Source organism: Papaver somniferum, chromosome 4 (assembly GCF_003573695.1).
Source record: "Papaver somniferum cultivar HN1 chromosome 4, ASM357369v1, whole genome shotgun sequence".
NCBI classification, from domain to species: domain Eukaryota; kingdom Viridiplantae; phylum Streptophyta; class Magnoliopsida; order Ranunculales; family Papaveraceae; genus Papaver; species Papaver somniferum.
In genome coordinates, this window is record NC_039361.1 from 104356862 (window position 1) to 104379131 (window position 22270).

Genomic DNA, 22270 nt, shown 5'->3' on the forward strand with positions numbered 1-22270 from the left:
TTTCCCAGAGGTTCAGTTTCAGAATCGGTTTACATTTACCTTTATAAAACCCGATTGTGATGAAGCAAACTCCTTTAACTTTTGAAGCCAAGAATCGGTTTTTGTCAACCAATATGTAGCCCGATTGCTAAGAAGAAAAGTTCTGTAACTTTTAGAATCGGTTTACATGTACAAAAATGTAATCCGATTTTTATGAAGAAAAGTTATGTAACTTTTACAATCGGTTTACATGTGCATTACAAAAGCCCGATTGTTGAGAGGCACAATTTATATGATTTTGTAAGGACACAATCGGTTTATGTGGACATACATAAAATCCGATTGTTTGATTTGAATTTGAAAAATATCCGTTGAGTCCTTATCTATGTAAGGACAACCTCTTTCAGCCACTCTCATATCACACACTTAGCCTAGAAAATGGAATGGGAACCGTTTGAAGATTTGTGTCTCGTTAAATCCTTTGCTAATACGTTCCGTGAACGACCGAATGAAATCTATTCAATGTTTTGGAAGAGAGTTAAAGAGTTTTTTTACGGGCGTTCCGCGAATCCCAACAACCGCAAATGGAGAGACTTGGCATTTCGATTCCAATACATTAAAGGGGCAATGCGAGAGTACGTAATAGTTAGAAATATGGTGTACCACTATCATCCACGAGCTCCTCTTAGGGAAAAAGTGAGTAGTGCGATCATTTTTATACCTATGTCAACTACACTAGTTCACATACTAACATATAAGAATTCATTGAGTTTCAGCTGGAACGTTTCAACGGGCTATGGAGAATTCTTAATGGGGAAAGAAAGTTCATTCACCACAAAGAATATACGACGTTGTACCGACGTGATCGGAGGTTCATTGATGAGCATTTGATGTGTCAAATTCTAGAATTCCCATACTGAGTTTTATATATATATGTAGTGGGCTAATTTCCTAAACTATGTAATGAATATTTTGTTTCTGAAAGTAAGGCATAATCGGTTTACATGTGCATTAAAAATGTCCGATTTTTGGAATCGGTTTATGTGGGTATTGATAAAACTCCGATTCTGGGTTTACATCTTCCTAAGCATAAAACTCAACCGAGAATCGGTTTACAAATGCACTAACATAAACCGATTCTGGATCAAGTAAAAACTAAAATTTTTTAAGTTTTGATTATCGATTAATGAAAATTAATTTCAGGATTAACTTGATTAAACATTATTTAATAATCCGAATTAACACTAATTTAATAAAGGTATATTGGGCATTAATATAAATATTGGATAAGGGGTTTCTATGAATTTTCTCCCAATGACCCTATTTTGTCATCTAGTATTAGGCCCAATTTAGCCAGGATATTTAAGCTATTCTCGACGATTCAGTTGTCGAGATGCACTCAAATGACGGTAGTACCCTTAAGTGATTGTTGATCAGTTGATGAACTAACCGGCTAAAATGGGTTTGAAACAGATAGAGGTTAAGTGGGCTATGCTTGACTGAAGAAGTAAACAAAAGGCCAAGTTTTTGTTCTCCGAAAATCCATAGGATTGTAGTTATTCGCATTTTAGAAAGTCTTGTCTTATAGATACAAATCTAGTGGATTTTAGAGAGTTTTTGTTGGTTGAATCTTTCCCAACCAAGCTAGTGTTCGAGATGATGCGGACTAAGAAATTGAATGTTGAAGTGAAACACCAGTAGACTTGGTCTAAAAGAAAGGTTCTAATCTCTCACCAATCTTTAAGAAAAAAAAAACAAGTTTTACCAATCATTTGAGAATGAAACAATCCTTACACTTCCTATTGGAACATTTAAACAAGGTGCAAGGAAAAATATCCGAGGGATCTTGAAAACCGCAAAGAACACGTATAGAATTTTATATACAGTACACTGATCACCCATCAATGGATTCCTTTAAGCACTTTTTCAAACCAAAATTGATATATAAAAATAGTTTTTCAAATTCAAACCCAAGTGGGCGGTTTATACATCGTGACCATTAGAACCTAGCAGTCTTTCTTCCTCCTTTGGGGTGTCGTTCAAGGGGAATTGTACACCCTGTTTGTGACTTATTTTGTTTGATTCATTCTCTACTCTGAAAAAGATCCATTGAAACCGTCTTAACATCTCCAGGGTTGTAAATGTTAGTACAGTAATATAATTATGCCGAAGATGGGCAGAAAGCTTGTAGGTCCATGTGCAACGAAGAATCAGGTTGCTTCCTACAGCCCAGTAATATACCTGCAACAAGTAGCAGCACTTTCATTATGAGCACATGAATGAATTTCGCGAAGAAGTGAAGATAGAAACCCATCCTGTCAAATGCTTACCCATTGTTGTCCATGCAACAAGTTGGACAGTATACTTGGGTTTCTGAACTTGAAAATCCGAGATGGGACACTACAAAACACATGAAAAAGATTAGCAAGTAAATATATGACCAAGAACACGTGACAGAATTTCACATATAGTTTAAAAGTCGCAGGCGTTCCACTTGGGATGGCCTTTTCTCCACACCTTTCCTGGAAGCACCTATTGGTCGCTTGCTTACTAAATTTCTATAGTACAGATACATGTCTAGCATGTGTTTTAGTTAGGTGTTGAAAAGGGTACGAGGTTGTTTGCCCATTAGTCATCCTGCCCTAGTTCCACTTAACAGTTGGAAATTCTATGGTGATCTCAGTCACAACATCTTCCACGGACAACTTAAGTGTGTATACCAAAACTGGTTATCAGCAGGAAAGAGTTTGGTAAAAAAAGTTTTATAAGCAAAAGATATACCAAGGATCTATAGTAGTGAATCAATAGATAAACAAAGATTTAATAAGATGTAATTCAGTAATGGGATTCTTTCAAGCAGGGCCAACAAAGTTGCCATTGTGGTTCAATTATGAAAATGTATGTCTTTCTAGGTGATCAAGGTAGGCTGCTCAGACCCCTGACACTCACATCAGAACCAAAAAACAAAAAGAAAACTGACAAATTTCAAGGTGGAAAGGTGTTTAACATACCTTAAATCCCAATCTCGAGTGATATCCCAGTAAAAAGAATATAAGGAGTTTATAACACTTGAGAGGAGCCAAAGGGGGTGATAAATCGATGTCCACTGATCAGGTGAGACATGGTATTTCAGGGCTGAAAGAAAAATCACAGGGATCGCCGTCGAATACTTTAAAGCTGAAACCACATTTGCAAATAGAGTTATTAAAATATCATATGAAACACCAAACATTACAAATATACCAGCATAAAGTAATAAAACGACGAGTCTCCCTTGCCTTTCAGTACTAGAGCTATGAGGTCACTCGGATAAGCCAATATCATATAGTAAACTGATGGGGGGAGCATACTAGGATTACTGATACAAGTGAATTTGGATGATCTTAAGTGGTCAAGCCAGCTTAATACAAACATCTGTATGTATCAAAATTACATTAAGGGTAGTCTTCTGAACCACCATGCATAATATGTCACAGCTTTCTTGCAAGTGTGAACAACCAGCACATCGTTATCTAAGGAAATTGAGTAATAAGACCTAATTGCCTGTTATTAAGAAAAATGCAGAAACTGTGTACAGCAAATCTCACCAGAAAAGATGAATTCTAACAGTAAAAAGGGTTCTAGGTAGATAAATGAGAAAAATAGAAAGAGAATTTTACCATTTAAAAGGGATGTCTTTTCCCTAGTATCCTTGTACTGCCGCAGGCATTGAAAGAAACGACAAAGATAAGGTAAAACCAAAGCCAAAGGGATTGCGATGGAATGACTACCACAGACAGAATCAGCTTCAAACCATGCAATTGTAGCAACCTGCCGATGCACCATCCGACAAACAGAACGCTCCAAATCCGAAAAAACCTGCAACGAGAAATAATAACATACACGTTACAGTTCTTGTCATGATTGTCACTATGAAAAAAAGGCATCAAGCAGATTCCGTCAACCAAGATCGGATTAACTTTACAACGCACACCTTTGCCATGGAGGTCAATATATCGGCTAAAAAGAAGTCTGGAAATGTGATTGCCTGCAATTAACAAGGAATCACTAAGTAGAATTAGTATGTTGCACATTTCTCCAAAAGATCAAAAGGATAACGAGGTAAAGTAAATGAATATATTTCCAAAATAGAAAAGACAGCAAAGAAAAGAGCAAATATTTCATAACCAAATAAATAATCAACTCTTTCTGGAGAATTCGAAGGTTGTTTGATTTTTACACAGATAATAAGAAAACAATATGATATCGTAACTTGCCTGTAAGGGAAGCACTATACGCCAAAGTGTCCTTAATAAGTAGTAGCGAGATGACAAATAAAATATATCAAAGGGAAATACAAGAACCATTGCAACCGCAGCATAAAGAAGCACCTACAAAAGTAAGTGAAACTTAGACACACAAAACCTGATACCCTGAGATTTAAAAAATGACAAAAGCAATTATAAGGTGCGAATTAGTAAACAGGAAAAACAGGGTTTATAATCATCATCATCTAAGAGTTGTTTACAAATAATTAGAATGGAAATCATATGAAAGGAATTCTGTGAAACCACTAGCCTGTTCTACCATCCAAATAGCTATATATAGAATATATTCATGTGAATGGAATCTTAAGCTGATATCTAAGAGAGAGTGTAGATATTACACTGGTTGCGATGCAGCCAATGATACTTCGCCGTGAGAATAAAGATAAAGATATGTGGTCATGCTGGTAGGCACAATGATTGTCATCCACGTAGCACACTGAAAATACCAATAAGAATAATTATAAATAAATAAACACAAGTATTGACATTCAGACATTAATTTCATATTCAATCAGTGCATTAGCACCCACATCCTACCTTCCATATTTCTCTATGAGTAAGATGGTTTTGGTCAAGATCAAATATTCTTGAGTAAATAACATTGGACTGAGCAAAGACCCACAAATTGACTCCCCAAAGCCAAAACATCAAAGTCTGCAACATCAAACCAGAAAATAGATGAGTGAAGCCGGATAAATAGAAAGAAGAACTTGTGAAGGAAAGCCAATTTTATGAACATTTGATCAATCCTAATATGCTTATAGAATGAAAGAGAACTCCTGACTCACCACGAGGAGAAGAGGATTAAAATACAAGAACGCCTCATACAAAAACAAATCCCGCAAGTCTGCGCTCATTCTCATTACAGAGTCCCAACTAAACTGCCAAGTTAAACAATTTTTTTCGTTAGATAATAATTGAATAAGTCGATGCATTTCAACAGCAGTAAACAATTTCTCTATCATGCTAGATGTGGGTGTTACACTAACCTTGCAACAGATAATACCCCAAAGAAGAAACAGCAACACCTGTAAAATATTTTGAGTCAAATTTACAACAAATTTTGTCACTGTGAGAAAGAGATAATCATAAACTGAAACAACCATTTCCATTTTTACCCAACCCTTTCTACACTGCTTTGTGGGACAGGCAAAGATCAAAAAGTTTATACCCCACGAAGATAATAGTTTTACCACAGTGAATAGGTAATAAGTAATTTTCACCAAAGATCTGCATTTCCATGTGCCTACAAGGATGTCTAAAATGAGCCATTTGATCAAAAGTTGACTTCAAATCAACTTTCGTTATGTTATAAGACCTAGACATAGTGGGAAACGTCATAACGGGGAATAAGCCCTGGAATAGATCCCTTCTGGGATCCACATAGCTGTGTAAGAAGGGTTTATGCATCACGATCCTATCTACATGGCAATTGGACAACATCAGATCCTAACACTCAAGACAGCACCCTCAACGAAAAATCTTATCACCCTAATAAAACATCAAAGCCATCAAATATATGGTTGAATTTAAAAGTCAACAATTTTTGAGGGTGCATAACTTTAAAACAAAATGTGCTGTCATTCAGGAGGACCTAAATGGAGTACAGTTGTTCTCATAAAAAAAGAATCATCGGTTGTAACATCTCTGACCTAGACAAAATAGTAAAACCAGACCTTGAATCTCCAAAGGAAAATTGGGGATGGCATAATTGCAGGAGCATGGATTTGCATATTTCCAGTCTTCATATCGTTTGATTCCACTTGAGCCAAAAGAGCCTCATCAACAGGGCCCTCACTCGAACCTAAAACAGAAAAGTCCGACTCAGATATCCAAATGCCACATAAGTACTAAAATTTAATCGCTTTAGGATGTCTCTTACCAATTTCGGAGAAAACAGGTCTACTGCCTGAACGTCGTAGATGAGGACTATTAATGGAGATCGGCAAAGGACCTCCAAACATAGGTGAAGATATCAAGTAAATATGGCATATATATGGCTCCTATGCTCCCGAGCCAATAATATCAACCTGCAAGCAAAAGATAAGCTCAAGCCTTGAAAAAAAGGACCTTAAGAGACTTTTGTTATTAACATAGATACAGAACGGTTACCAATTCATATATATACGATGATCCAATGCTTTATAAGGAAGGTTAGGATTCTAATTCTATATTATGCAGTTACAAGGTCATGATCTAAAGGTAGGCACCGCACAATCAAATTAAGAATCTGGGTCCTTATAACCCTAAACCAAACATTGAGCAGCAAATATTAGTCTCCAGGGGGGTAACAAAGCATGCACGAACTCTACCACTTATACAATCTTCACTTTGCCATATAGTACCACTAATTCCAAACCAATATATACCAAACAACAGATTCTAAGGGGGGATGATGGCAAGAAGCAACAATTACCCATGACGACCACATGATTTGCAAATACAACTAGTGAAATACAGTGGTTCTAATTGAAGCTAGCCTTTTCAAACAAAGAAGAAGAAAAAGAATACATCATGTGTTTCTCGTCTAATCATCTTTGCTCTCATATATTTCTCGTCTTTGCTCTCACAAGCACAACCTCACATGTTAATACTCACCTACAGCTCCTAAGTTCTAGTGAGCTATCAGGATAACCTTCAATCTCAAATGCTTTACATAACACCCGATACTGTAATTTTAGCTTGTCCCCTTTTAAAGAAAACAAGGACAAGGATCTCTAACACATCTCACAACTTACACACTTAGAATTTCACATACACATCCATAAATTCCCATATGAAGGTAACAATCTACTACTAAACAGGCATTAACAAATATGTCTCTCTCTCTCTCTCTCTCTCTAAATCAAAAATCATCACAGGTTAACGATTCTTCACATAATTATTCATTTCACATAGATATCCAGAACAAAATACCATAAAAAATCTAAAATCTCAGCCACTACTTTCCAATTGATCCAGATATTGTCAACTACAATGTCTCATGACTAATCAAACAAAATGACAACAACAATTATCTCCATCACACAAAAATTTCACAATCTTATGAATATAAAGGTAACAAGATATCCTCCCATCTAAAATTAGGCCATTACAACTAATCAAACACTCGTATCAGATCCAACAAAATGAAATTATCAAACAAAAAAAAACTACTGAAAAACTTCCTCTATAGTCTACACAAAACAAATCGAAATCAGAATCAGAATCAATGACATTAACACCAATGCCTAAAACTCGGATCACTACCTTAGATTGTACTCAAAAGCTCCACTTGCCAGAAATTTAACAACGATTTTGTGAAATTGTAAAGGAATTTACTTAAAAGACTAAGTGTTGTTTCATAAATTCATGAGATTATGAATTGAATAGAATCAAAAATTAGGGTTCATACCAGCAACAGTCTGTTGTTCTGTAACTTCTTCTATACTCTCTTCTTCTGATGGAGAGGAGGGGGAAGAGAGAATTGGCGGATCTCAGGGGTTTCTGTTCCGTTCTTTTAAGGAGTAATAAATTTTGTTAATGACTATTTTCTCCTTGTTTTTTGTAACGGAAACGTTGACTCACTCACCTGCTTAACTCGTCTCCTAGTTTATTGGAACCAGTAAGATTTTTCTGTCTTTATGAATCACATTGTTACACTGCTCTTACATCATATTTTCTCTACAAGTATTTCTCTACTGGAAACTGGAGGAGACTGCTAGGGCTTTTAGGGTTCAGGATAACAGACGGACGACTGAGCTTGAGGTATGTGAAATTTTTGTCATTGATTTATGAAAATAATTGAATAGAATGAGCTTTCATTGTAAGATTAAGTTCAGTTTCTGTTTAGTTTTTACCATTTTTGTATGATTATAGAATTAAATTGAAGTAGTATGTGAACTTTTTCCCCAAATTTGGTATAGGATTAGTGGATTAGCGATTTAGTTGATTTCTTCACAGTGCTGTATCTGGTAGCTATTGATTTGGGTGGTAGTGCTTGCGCTTTTACAATCTGAAACATTGTGGTTGCTTAAATATTGATTTGTAGAGTATCCTGTGTGATTCGTGCTAGGATAGTTTGAATTTATGGACAAAATTTGTGAGGTTATGGCTTGACATGACCAGCTATAACAATTAATATAGCAAAACTAATATATTGCCGAGTTGAGATTCTTAATATGAGTTCAGGTTCTTAATATGACATTAAGAATGCCCAGTTGAGATTCATAATATGAGTAACTCTTATAGAAAACTTAAGAGCTTGTTGGACTGGTTAGATCCCTTTTGTGACAAAAGATATCTGCATTGCATCTTCACTTAACAATCACATTTCCAACCCTCGTATTTCTACTGTTTTTAGTATCTTTTTTTTCATTGGTTTATTTGAGAGAATTCACATAATATATACTGTATGCTGCCAAGTAAATGAAGTTTGCATTCTTTTGACTTCTAATCATATGTTTGGTAAGCATTGTGCTTCAATTATGTATAGAAATAGTTTTGTTCGACAGTTAAAGCTGGTTTTTGCTCTATACTGGAATGTGTATATACCGTGATTACGTAACTGCTGATGACCAGTTGCGCTGTATGGGATAGCCCATGTAATATATCATCATAATTGATTCTTATCTCATTTTAATAGTTAAGTTTGATAAAATGGTTTATCAGTACTAGGGAAATGCTAGTTTTTCATTGTTAAACTGTTTGGTGTCTGTCAATTTTAGTTGTGTTTTGAAGTGTGAACCTTGAAGTTAATCACAAAATTAGGGTTTTACGACAACCGCATACTGATTAATTTGGAACTAATTGGAACAGATCGAATTAGTTTATTGTTGTTGATCATATAACCAAAGCTGAGAATCACTATTGACGAGGAAGGAACAATGGCAGCAATGAGGACAGGGGGTTTGGTACTGACGCGCCCTGTGACATTTGTGACCGGAAATGCTAAAAAACTGGAGGAAGTTCGCGCTATTCTGGGCACATCATTACCTTTCCAGTCGCTAAAACTTGACTTGCCAGAGTTACAAGGAGAGCCTGAGGAAATCTCGAAAGAAAAAGCTAGATTAGCTGCGATTCAAGTAAATGGACCGGTGCTTGTTGAAGACACGTGCCTTTGTTTTAATGCCCTTCAAGGTTTACCAGGACCTTACATCAAATGGTTTCTTCAGAAGATTGGTCATGAAGGTTTGAATAATTTACTGATGGCTTACGAGGATAAATCTGCTTATGCTATGTGTGTGTTTTCCCTTGCCCTTGGGCCTAATACTGAACCGATAACATTTCTTGGGAAAACGATGGGAAAGATAGTGCCTGCAAGAGGACCCAATGATTTTGGGTGGGACCCTATTTTTCAACCAGATGGCTATGGTCTGACTTATGCAGAAATGCCAAAGGAAGAGAAGAACAAGATATCCCATCGCTCGAGGTCTCTTTCCATGGTAAAGTCCCACTTCTCTGAGGCTGGTTATACCTTTCAGATAGATTCGTCTTCCTAATATAAGAGGAAATCTATGTTAGGTTACACCAATCAGTTATTAGTTCATACTATGCATGTGAAAACTAAAGTGATGAACATCTCTTAATTGAATCTCTGCATTTATAAATGTTAGACGTTTAGTTGAAGCTAAATTTTTTTCAATCTTATATGGTCAGTAACCAGTTGATAGTGTGAATGCTGCTAAAGATTTATGTGATAAGTTGCATAACTGCTCTAAAGCCTCTTTCATCTGTATGCATCAGTCATTCCTGCTTTGCTTGTGTTCTTTCAACCGAAACTGTTGTGAGAGGGTTGAAAGAATAATATTATAGATGTTAATCAAATTAGTTTTCATAGCATTAGTCGAAAAAGGGTTGAAAGAATAATATCATAGATGTTAATCAAATTAGCTTTCGTAGCAATAGTCGAAAAAGCATCTTGTTCTGGAAGCAATTTGTATTAGAGGTTTTCTTTGGTTACTTGCATATACGGAATTGAATGAAGTGAAATCATGGGTACCATTCTGATTGTTAGCTTTGTGATTGGTGAAAGTTAGCGACATCAGGAAAAGCCCACAAGTGAGGCTTTTATTAGACATCTGAAATGAGGTGCTATTTAGGGGATCTAGTGAGCTGGATTTTGTTAAAATCCTAAACGTGGTAGTCAAATGCACTTGGCACAACCATGAAAGGGATGAGGTGATGATTAACGTGAATGGCTCCCTAAAATCTGTGTCTGGTGGCGATAGAGCAGTCCTTCTGAGTAGTTTGTGTAACTGTTGCTAGCCGCAGGAGCTGGGGTTGGGATGTCACAGTTTTTTTCTGTTATTTTCAGATGTGAGTACAGATGAAGAACTGTAGGCCTCAATGAGGTGCCAATTGCCATAAGCATTTCCCATTAACCCTGCTGTTTTTTTCGAGAAAAGAAATGGAAATGGTGTGCGAGACCAAATTTAACGTGATGGAATGGTTGTTCTAGTGGGTTGAATTTTGGAGTTTCTGAGTCAACTCACCAGATTCTGAGTTTCAAAAAAAATTCCAATAGCTGTCAGGACATTTTAGTCAAAATGTTAGCTCGGAAATGAGAGTACAATTTGCATTGCATTTGCTAGGTGTATGAATCACTTCACATGGAATGGGAGTGCCAAAAACGTGAATATCACGCGTCATGGTTAGCACTACCAAGTCTCCTCTTATCTTTTCTAACTCGCTATCTTCAAACTTAATCAAAGAGACTTTACACAAAGTTCTAACAATAACAAAAGATTCAAAGGTTAAGCAGGATTTTAATTTTTCTGTTCAGCGACGCTTTTCCTTGTCCCGTTCGGTACATTAACGCCCTGAATGTAACCGGAGATGACATATGCACTAGTTGCTTTAGTCGACATTTGTTTATTATTTTTACAGCTTAAACTGTTGTGTAGGTTTATATGCTTGACTATGCCTGTTGGTCTCAGTTTATCGCATATTTTGTTTCTGGATTAGAATGTTGGATTAAGACTTTTGCACGAATGATCACATTTAGCAATAAGAGAAAAATTCAGCCATTTATTTTCTATGAAGCAGATAATATCTATCCCCTTTGGCATATATGTGGTCATATAATGGGAATGATACAGATAAATCTGTATTTTGCGTAGATAAATGCACGAATGCAGAATGTATTAAGAATAAAAAACCATTTCCCAAAATGATTAAATGGTAAGATGCATATCGTTATGAATCGATTTTCTTTTTTCAAAATAATCTAAAAAAATATTATGTGCAGCTTTTCTGCCTTATGTCTTTAGAATCTGCTTCATTGACACTTGACAGGATCGCAAACAAAGTCCAAGAATGATTGTTAACTACAATGAGGCACGATAATTAGATCAAAGAGAATTGAGCAAATAAGGTCTCTGTCAGACTGTCTCATATGCATTTCATTTGGTTGGAAAGCATGATATCATATCAAATGACTTCTTCATCGTTGATGGATAAAATCACAGAAGTAAAATATTATTTGACTTGACAAACCTGACTAATTCGTTTTTAAGCGACACTCTGATATGGTTGACAAATTATCTCTTGTTAGGGAAAATATAACAAGAGTCAACATGCCAGATAATCTCTTGCTAGTTTGACAATTGAAAGTCCAAGATGAATAAGACACTTTTCCCAAGTTTCACCAGGCTGCTACACGTAAACATACAGCTTAATATTTTCTATCCACTTCTATTTTCCATGGCTGCTAATGGGGTTACCAAATTGATAGGGGTGTATCAATATTCATATAGGACAAAACTTCCTCAAACCTTGTAATGGTACACCCTCAGAGATTTGGTACCCCTATTAGCAATGTTTCTTTTTTCTATTGTGTTTTTATTATGAGATATGTCGTCTATATGGACTACAATATCTATTGGAAATGATAGAAAAAAAATGCACGTCGCCAACTTGGTGGTGGTCGCAGGATAGCAGTAGTATTCTCAACACATCATCTTCGAATGACTCTGCATTCAACTAGACGATTCCTTTTTTCTTTGTTCGAGATGTCCATGTAAGAGCGTGGACCAAAAAGAGCAAGCTTGTACTTTATCACGATTGATATGTAGACATATAGAAAAATCCAATCCACGTCCATTGATAATATAGTCTCTTGACTTAAAGAAGTGGCTGTTATTCCCATTGCCAAAAAGTCAGATACAAAGAAATCAGTACTACATATGGAAACTAATATGTCATGTATTGGATTGAGTGCGGATCAATGAGACTAAATCTAGTCCAATCTAGACCATGCTCACCCCTGAGTTTTGTCGTGGTTGACCAACAGAGTGCATTTGTACAAAAAAACAAATTTCACTGAAGTTATTTAATTGATGAGTGTGGATATAGTACTGCACGAAGTAGCATATCTGAAATGCTAGATCTTTGTCAAACTTTCGTTGTATCTTAAAGGTATGTGTAGTAATTAGATTACTAGTTGGGTACTCCTCTCTCTTTGATAGGCCAAGATCTTATAATTTTGAATCATTTCGTGAAAAGCCTTATCTTTGGTAGAAATTATGGATCTAAGCTTCTTTCAAGAGCTGGAAGAACAATTTTAATGAACTTCGTTACTTTATCTTACCCATTCTATCAATTGAGTTGTTTAAAATTTCATACTAAAACTATAGAGAAGTTAGACAGAATGCATAGAGACTTTTGATGGGGTAAGTCTGATTTCAAGGAACAAATCTGTCCCAAAAGTTGGAGCTCAAGTTGTACTTCTAAGGACCAGATGGGCTTGGTATGAAGAATACGAAATGCTTTAACACCCCATGTTAACTAAACCAACTTGGAGAATTGTTACTAAACACGAACTTAACATGGCATCAAGAGCCGGTTAAGAACCCTAAAAGAAAACGATGGATGGTGAAACAGATTCATCCAAAGGAAAAAATATAGAGTGTGATATGCAGAAGAAGAATCCAGTCTACCATCTAGGATCGAGTGATGGTCCAGGTATCATCATCACGCCGATTGCTTTAAAGGGGACTAACTATGATGAATGGGCTAGAGCCATAAGAAGATCATTGATATCTAAAAGGAAGTTTGGTTTTGTTGATGGAACAATCACAAAACCTGAAGATAGTGACCAGTTGGAAGAGTGGATTGTTGTCCAGTCAATGCTTGTTTCATGGATTAGCAACACGTTAGATTCACCAATTAGATCGACCTTGGGAGACTATGATAATGCAAACTTGTTGTGGACACAGTTGAAGAGAAGATACTGTGTTGTAAGCGGAACAAGAATCTGTCAGCTGAAAGCTTCGTTAAGTGAGTGCAAACAAAAGAAAGCAGAAGGTGTAGCTGAGTACTTTGGGAGATTGAACAAGATATGGGATGAGATGGTAACATACATGAAGGTACCTCAGTGCAAGTGTGGTAAGTTCACTTGTAATATCGCATCACAAGTAAGTATGTTGAGAGAAGAAGACTTTCTGCATTATTTTTTGATTGGATTAGACTCTGTGTATAGTTCCGTGCGTGAACAACTGTTGGCTAGAGACCCGTTGCCATCAACAGATGTAGCATACCAGACAATGGTGAATTCGGAGCGTCTGCGTATAGGAGAAGTAGCTATGTCTACGGAGGTACATGACAATGTGATGGCATTCAGAGTACAATCTGATCAACGTCAACTCAACAATACGTATGATCCTAACAAGCATTGCAAGTACTGTATCAGAGATGGACACTCAGAGGATGGGTGTTTTCAACGTATTGGATACCCAGAATGGTGGGGAGACAGACCTAGAGGCGGAAGAGGATCTGGTCGAGGAGGCAGAACCAATGGTAGAGAGCGTGGTGGCAGTAACTTTACCGGTGGTAGAGGTGGTCGAGGACAAGGTGCAGGCAACCAGGTTCGAGCACACAACCTTAATATATCAGACACAAGGCAGTCAGGTGGAGCGTCCTCATCAGAAGCGTCAGGATTCACCGGAGTCACAGCAACACAGCTTCAACAGGTGCTTGAGTTTTTAAACTCAAGAAAATCCACGCCTCAGCTCAAAGGTAAGAAGAATAAAATTGTTTGGATTGTAGACACGGGAGCTACAAATCATGTCACATATAAAAGGGATGACATGATAGAGATAAAAGATATTAAGGCATGCACTATTGGACTTCCAGATGGGAAGTATGCACTTTCTGAGAAGATAGGAACTGTTATCCTTCCTGGGGGTTTGAGACTAGAAAATGTGCTTTATGTGCCTCAGATAACTTGTAACTTAATTTCGGTTACACAACTTATTGATGAGAAAAGATGTATTATCCAATGTACTAACAGTTTATGTCTTATACAGGACCAGTTGACGAGGAGGATGATTGGAGTGGCTGAGAGACAAGGTGGACTGTATATTTTCTGTGGTGTGCCTCAAGTTGAAGTTATGGCTGTTAGCGGAGATACGTATGAGCTATGGCATCCGCGTATGGGACATCCTTCAGAAAAAGTTTTGCAGAAGTTACAAGGAGTGAGTAGGTTAATAAAGAAGAATAATGATGCTTGTGATATTTGTCCACGAGCAAAACATCATAGGAGTAGTTTTTATAGTAGTCTCAGTAAATCCAGTTGTATTTTTGAGTTGGTTCATATAGATTTATGGGGTCCGTATAAGACTCAGTCATCGTGTGGAGCACATTATTTTTTAACAATAGTAGATGATTTTTCAAGAGGTGTGTGGATTTATTTGCTTCGAAACAAAACTGAAGTTGCACAGACATTTCTTAACTTCATTGCTCTTGTGAAGCGTCAGTTTAATAAAGAAATCAAAATTGTTAGAAGTGATAATGGAACTGAGTTCAATGCATTGCGTGGATACTTTCGAACTAATGGGATAGTGTTTGAGACATCCTGTGTAGGTACACCACAACAGAATGGAAGAGTTGAGAGAAAACATCAACATATAATGAATGTGGCAAGGGCTTTGAGCTTTCAAGCCAATTTTCCAATAAGGTTTTGGGGGGAATGCGCATTGACGGCTGCATATTTAATCAATCGTACGCCTACACCTATTTTAGATCATAAAACTCCATATGAACTTTTGTTTGGAAAACAGCCTCCATATCATCAGTTGAAGGTATTTGGATGCCTGTGCTATGTGCATGATCAAAGTAGTAAAGGGGATAAGTTTGCGAGTAGAGGAAGAAGGTGTGTCTTCCTTGGTTATCCGTTTGGTAAAAAGGCATGGCAAGTATGTGATTTAGACACGAAACAATTTCGGGTGTCAATAGATGTCAAGTTTTTTGAACATCAATTTCCGTTTAAGACTGATGGTGTATCGAGTAAGATGGCGACTGAGATGATGCAGTCGAGATTTAACGCTTCATCTGCGACTAATATGCAAGGTGTATCGGCTGAGAGAGTTCAGTCCAATCCTGATGAGTACTGGAGTGAGGATGAAAACAGAGAAGAAGCAGTATTAGCTCCTCAAGGTGGAGTTTCAACTGAGAAAGACAGCGCTGGTGCTTCAGCCGAGACCGAGGATGCTGGTGCTTCTACTGAGACTGAAGGTGTTGGTGTTTCAGCTGAGTCCGAGGGTATGGGTGAGAGAATACAATACGATGTTCCGAAACAACATGAAGAAAATATTGCTTCTCGCAATGATGTTGTAGTTGAGGGTGACATGGGTAAAGGGAAGCGTCAGAAGATCCCTTCTAGCAGACTAAAAGGATTTGTGACGCACACCATTCGAGAAAATAGTCTACCTCATCCTCATTCTACACAATCATCATCCTCAGGTACGCCTTATCCTTTGACATATTATGTTAGTTGTGATAAATTTTCTGTTGTGCATAAGAAATATCTTGCAGCTATAACAGCTGGGTCTGAACCGCGCAACTTTAAAGAAGCCATGAAGCATCCAGGGTGGAGGAAATCCATGGAAGCAGAAATCCGAGCTTTGGAAGAACAAGGTACCTGGGAATTGCAAGAATTACCGTCGGGCAAGAGAGCACTCGGGAGTAAATGGATTTACACGGAGAAGTATGATGAAAATGGAAAGTTGGTACGATTAAAAGCACGATTGGTGATCTTTGAGAATCATCAGGTTGAAGGGTTGGATTACAAGGAGACATTTGCACCAGTTGCAAAAATGACAACGATACGTACTTTTCTAGCTGTCGCAGCAGTTAAACATTGGGAAGTACGTCAGATGGATGTACATAATGCATTTCTTCATGGAGACTTGGAGGAAGAGGTGTATATGAAGATACCACCTGGATTTGCCAAAGGTCAGACAAATATGGTGTGTAAAATGAAGAAATCATTATATGGTTTAAGACAGGCTCCTCGTTGTTGGTTTGCCAAACTATCAACAGCCTTGAAGAAATATGGTTTTTGGCAAGCATACTCAGACTAGTCCCTTTTTAATATGACCAAGGGAGACATGCAGCTTAATGTCTTGGTCTATGTAGATGATTTGATTGTTGCAGGGAATAATCTAGTGGAGATTCATAAATTTAAATCATACTTGGGACAATGTTTCAAGATGAAAGATTTGGGAAAATTGAAATATTTTCTCGGCTTGGAGATAGCTCGCAGTAAACAGGGTATTTATATATGCCAGCGGAAATATGCATTGGATATTATCATGGAAACGGGCTTATTAAGAGCTAAACATGCTGAGTTTCCAATGGAGACTACTCATCGTCTTGCTTTGGCGCAGGGAGATGTGTTTGATGATGTGGAGAAATATAGAAGACTAATTGGTAGACTGATTTATTTGGAAGTGACTAGACCTGATCTTACATACTCGGTGCATACGTTGTCTCAGTTTATGCAAAAACCGACAATAGAACATTGGGAAGCTGCACTTCGAGTGGTTGGATACTTGAAAAAGAATCCTGGGCAAGGCATTTTGTTGCGCTCTGATAGTACCCTAAGTTTGCAAGGGTGGTGTGACTCATATTGGGCAAGTTGTCCTTTGACTAGACGTTCATTGACAGGATGGTTTGTTCGTCTTGGGAATTCACCGGTGTCTTGGAAGACAAAGAAGCAACCAACTGTTTCTCGGAGCTCAGCTGAAGCATAATATAGGTCCATGGTGGCAGAAACATGTGAGTTGAAGTGGTTGAAACAATTACTTGGTGATTTGGGGGTTCGTCATACGCATGGAATGAATCTCATGTGTGATAGTCAATCAGCATTATATATTGCTCAGAATCCAGTCTTTCATGAACGAACAAAACATATAGAGGTGGACTGTCATGTTGTTAGAGATGCTATCGTGAAGAAGATTATCTCACCTTCTTACACTCCTACGGCGGTGCAATTGGCAGATATCTTCACCAAATCCTTAGGGAAAGCTCAATTTCAAGGTCTTTGGTCCAAGATGGGCATTTGTGACCTACATGCTCCGTCTTGAGGGGGGTATTAAGAGATACGTAGTGTTTGGACTCAAGACTGTGTCTTGAGTCCTACGTATTCGGTCTGGATTCTGAGACCAACTTGGATAGTCCATGTAGATGGTCTGTTTACGTAAGTAGCAAACTTGAGACCCAAGTAATCGATCTCAAGTCGGTAGGTCTAGGGTTTGTGTCTTGTAACCCAAATTTAGTCTTGTATAAGTAAAGACGTGATGAATAAATGAAAACACAGTGAATTACCAAAACTTAACAGGCTCTTTAGGTAAGAGTTCATAAATCTAAATATTTTATTGTCTCTATAACCCTTTGATACTCTCTTATTCAAAGATATTTTAAATTTGGGATAGCATTAGAAAAAGAATGAAAACTTTGAAACCAAATTGCATTTGGGATTTGAGTCCAAATTTTATGATAAATATATGGACTGAAAAGTGGGTACCTGGAATTATTTTTTCTATTCATCTGTTGGTCATTGAGGAGGAAGCCCCCACAAATATTTTTGATCTGATAACACAAAATAGTGAATCCCCACTGAAGTAGAATATCTTTACTTTGAGTCTGATATTTGTAATAGAATTCTTACCTTACCTGCATAAGATGCAGATGAATTGAAATGGTTTCGCACAAAAGATGGTATACCAACTGTTAAGTATGTTTGTAGGGTCTTAACATAAAATATTAGGGTCTCCAACCTTATTTGGGAAAAGAGTAACGTTCAACAAATGAGGGTCTTATCAAACCCCTGCTTGTTTAGTTGTTAGTTCTGATGTTGATTGGGTTTTAAGACCTAGTTTCTGTTTTTCTTAGTTTTGATGTAATTTGATATTTTTCTTTTTATTGCCCACCGGGAAAAAAAAATTAGTTCCAAAAACTTTTCATTAATTTAGGTGAACAGTTAATGGTGTCTGATTTCCCTGCCTCTTTCACGCGGTAATTGAAAAATCCGCTTTTGCTCCTGAAAGATCAAAAAAGGGGTTTTTAGGTGTAAAGAAAGAGATTCAAAGCTTTGATAACCTTTTATTTTTTTACCTTTGGTACTTTCTAAGTACAAAGTAAAAACCAATTGGTTCAGAATCTTGCTGCATTGTATTAATTAAGTTGTGTCATTGTATCTTTTGAATACTTTGAGAATTAAGGTTAATATGAGATCAAGTAAAGATCAATTAGTTCAACTAGTTGTATATAAAGTTGAGTTATTAGCGGGTATTATTGGGACTTCGTTTTAACCAGCAATAAAATGGTCCAAGCATATTAGTTTGTTCAAGAAAATGTGGCTAACTATTTGGTCATTTAGCCAAGTATCAGTAGGCATTAAAAGTTTATATATCACTTAAATAATATTTCCTCATAATTTCGAGTATAATTTTCAGTTTTTTGAAAGAAAATTTTAGACTATTTTATGATTCGTTTTTGTAAGTGAAGTGAATTTTGAAAATATGAATATAAGGAAATCAAACTCATAAAATATGAGCAAAGCATTCACTTTGATTATCTCCTTGTATCTTCGTGTTTTTTTTTTTTGAAACTAAACCAAATTTCCGGCACTTTGATCATATTAGTCCTTTTATTAACCCCAGTACACAAAATTATACATATTGTGGTGAGTATATCAATGTTATTTTTTTGGATTGTCTGCGTTAAAGTCGTCAAATTTATTTTGTTCTTGTCAGAGAATAGGTGTTTATTTTGTTCCCAAAATTATTATTATGAAGTTGTGACTGAAATCATTCCAAAGTCTAGTAGTAATCCAAGTCGAAACATCACTAATCACGCAATGGTCAAGCGAAAAAAGAAAAAGACAAAGAACCATGCTAAATTTTAAAATATCTTTTTCTTTTTTTTTTAAAAAAGGAAAAATTTATATTAAATCTTTTCTAACATTATTCACATTTTTAAATAAATCAATATTAAAAACTAGTACAACTCATATTAGAATCATCAGTTTAAACCTTATAAAATCTATTCTAAAATTTAACCACTATCATTATTAATCACTCAATAAGTTAATGTTAAAGAATGCTAATTAGAAATAACTAACAAACAAACCCACATTTCAAATTATTGGAGTCAAATAAAAGTCATTTCTTGGAATACTAGTGATTCATTATAGTTTCAATATAAAATGGGGGTCCTCTCATCATGAACCAAATTGTATAGGATTGAGTCATATAAGATATTTTACATCAACCCACACAAATATTTACATCATATTAATAGATTAGGGTTATAAGAAAAAATTTAAGTTATATTTACATCATTATAAAATAGCTATATAACATTGATTTTGAGTTGTACAACAAAAGTAATGCTCTGGGAGATATTTTGATTTATAAATGAATTTTCGGTTGTGAGGCAGGGAAAGTTTTGCATCACACTAAGATATGATTTAATACCTTCTATAATCATGTGATATTTTTTCTAAAAACGGGAAAAGAAAATCTATAAATAAGTTAATTTTGAGAATATCATTGTGAAGTCCAATCTTATATATGTGTGTGCATAAAAATACTAGAAATTCCAAATTTTCATTTTAGTAATCATCTTATAACGCCAAAAGAGTGATGATTAATTAACATACTTATTACTCCCTTTGTTCCTATTTAGATGGAGGTTTAGGTATTTGTCTTAGTATAAGAAAAAGGATAGAGAGTAATTTTTTTCAACAATTGATATCTAAGTGTGCTAGTTTTAAATTGTAAGGAAAACTTGAATTAAGAATGAAATTGTTTAGGATTATACATAGGAATATCTAATATCGAAATTTAGAAAGTTGGACCTCCATAATTTTCTAAATTAGTTACAGTTTTAAGATATGGATAAATCAGGAAAAAAATAAAATATTATGAAAATCTAGTATAAGAGATAGAAAGAGGAATCAACATACATGTTTTTAATTTAACATTTTAATTTTAATTTTGCATATGTAATGGAGTTATTGTTTAGCAAATTGATACAAGACAGGTTATAGACAATATCATTCACAACATTAGTAAATTGAGAATAACTTTTGGATAATTGTATGGGTCTCATTTACCACGTATGTTTTTTTTTATTTATCTTCAATAATTGTAGAATAAAATTTTATATTATTTGTACACAGTTCATCAAAAAAAAAAAAGCCTACTTGCACACCACATATTATTACTTGGAAAATTTATGTGTGGTTGATGATGCTGATAATAAAAGATTATGGAAGTTGGATATAATTTTTAAATTGTAAATCACAACGATCTATTAGCACATGTTGTTTTTAATAACATTGTTAATGAGTTGGTTTTGATCTTATGCTTCATTTTTTAACAATCATTATTTTGGGGGGTTATTTTGTTTTTGGTACTCAGGTTTTGTCCAATTTTTGAGTTTGGTTTAATATTTGTCCAGCTTGGTGTTTGGTACTTGGAAAAAACGTTGACTATCGTTGATTGTTTTGACCAATTTTTAAATTAATTTTGTGGACTAAAAATATTGCGTTTACATCTATACCCCTGAAGCGGGCCTTAGATCCGATGGTTGTAATAAGATTATATGTAGCCTACGGTGAGAGATATTTCCTATGCTCTTATATTTCCTCCGCCTCTGCATATCAGGATTTAGGGAAACCAATCCATTGTTTCCCAAATCCTTCGATATTCTTCTCTACCACGTCCATCACGACCTTCACAACACCCTTCTCCATCTCTTTAATAAACTTATTTTTAATCCAATCCAAAGTTCCTCAAATCCTTCGTTAATCTTCTCCACCACCACCATTTCTATCCAAAATTCCAAAGCCCTCAAAAACAACACTTGTAAATATAAAATTAGGAATACAAATGAACTAAATCTCTCTTGAACAGTTTACATGGTAGGATTGATTCCCTTGAAACAGATTCCGAGAAACAAATTTTTAGTACAAATTGGTTCACTGCAGGCCTTAATGATGTTAATGGTTTGTGATTTGATCTCGCTATTTTTTCTGGATTTCATTTGATAGGAACTGTGAAAATAGGGTTTGGTGGAATGTTTTCTTTGTTGAATTTGTTATTGTTTTGATTTTCGGATCGTTCACATCAGATTTCCAATATTGGAATCCTAGATTGAAAAATGTAATGGATTACATTTTATTTTTATTTTAAAAGAGAGTAATGGATTACATGGATCTGTTTGATGTAATAAGGGGTTCGAGAAAAAAAAAACAAATGGGTTAGGAATGCAAAGTGAGAAGTTGTTAAGGATGATGGTTGCAGAGGTGGTGGCAGAGAAAGTGATTCCGATGGAAGTGCGGTGGTGGTGATGGGTTTAGAAGATATAGAGAAGATGGTTCATGAATTAGGGTAGTGTATTATTGTAAATTGTGATAAAATAAAGGGTACAATAATAAATTTGTTTTAGTAATTTGATATTATTTATTTTTAAAATAATTATTAATCAAAAGTCATAATTTAACTGAGTCAATGACATTCAACATTTTTTCCAAGTACCAAACGCCAAGCTGGACAAATGTTAGACCAAACTCATAACTTGGACAAAACCTGAATACCAAAAACAAAATAACCCTATTTTGGGCATGCACAATGATCAGCTTACTAACCAAATTTGCGAAAATTACCCAAAAAAAAAAACCTAACCAATCATTATAGAAGCTTGTGTTTGCGGAC

General features: G+C 35.8%; 2 protein-coding genes across 3 annotated transcripts; one reads left to right on the forward strand and one right to left on the reverse strand.

The window, feature by feature from the left end:
• Positions 1–1793: 1793 nt before the first annotated feature.
• Positions 1794–7790, reverse strand: LOC113276226 (SPX and EXS domain-containing protein 5-like). 2 transcript variants are annotated; one of them, XM_026525801.1, is made up of 13 exons: positions 7681–7790; positions 6169–6316; positions 5963–6090; positions 5276–5314; positions 5075–5167; positions 4824–4940; positions 4627–4722; positions 4236–4349; positions 3953–4006; positions 3639–3837; positions 2991–3156; positions 2310–2379; positions 1794–2220 (listed from the first exon to the last, which is right to left on the reverse strand). In XM_026525801.1, exons 2-13 carry the CDS (start codon positions 6248–6250, stop codon positions 1963–1965), a joined length of 1416 nt encoding a protein of 471 aa, XP_026381586.1. In that variant the 5' UTR covers positions 6251–6316; positions 7681–7790; the 3' UTR covers positions 1794–1962. The 2 variants fall into 2 exon arrangements, with proteins under 2 accessions (XP_026381586.1, XP_026381587.1); XM_026525802.1 differs by lacking the exon at positions 7681–7790 and adding an exon at positions 7536–7666.
• Positions 7791–7931: 141 nt separating this feature from the next.
• LOC113276227 (inosine triphosphate pyrophosphatase-like) lies at positions 7932–9998 on the forward strand. Its single transcript, XM_026525804.1, has 2 exons — positions 7932–8033; positions 9084–9998. Exon 2 carries the CDS (start codon positions 9152–9154, stop codon positions 9764–9766), a length of 615 nt encoding a protein of 204 aa, XP_026381589.1. The 5' UTR covers positions 7932–8033; positions 9084–9151; the 3' UTR covers positions 9767–9998.
• The last annotated feature ends 12272 nt before the right edge of the window (positions 9999–22270 follow it).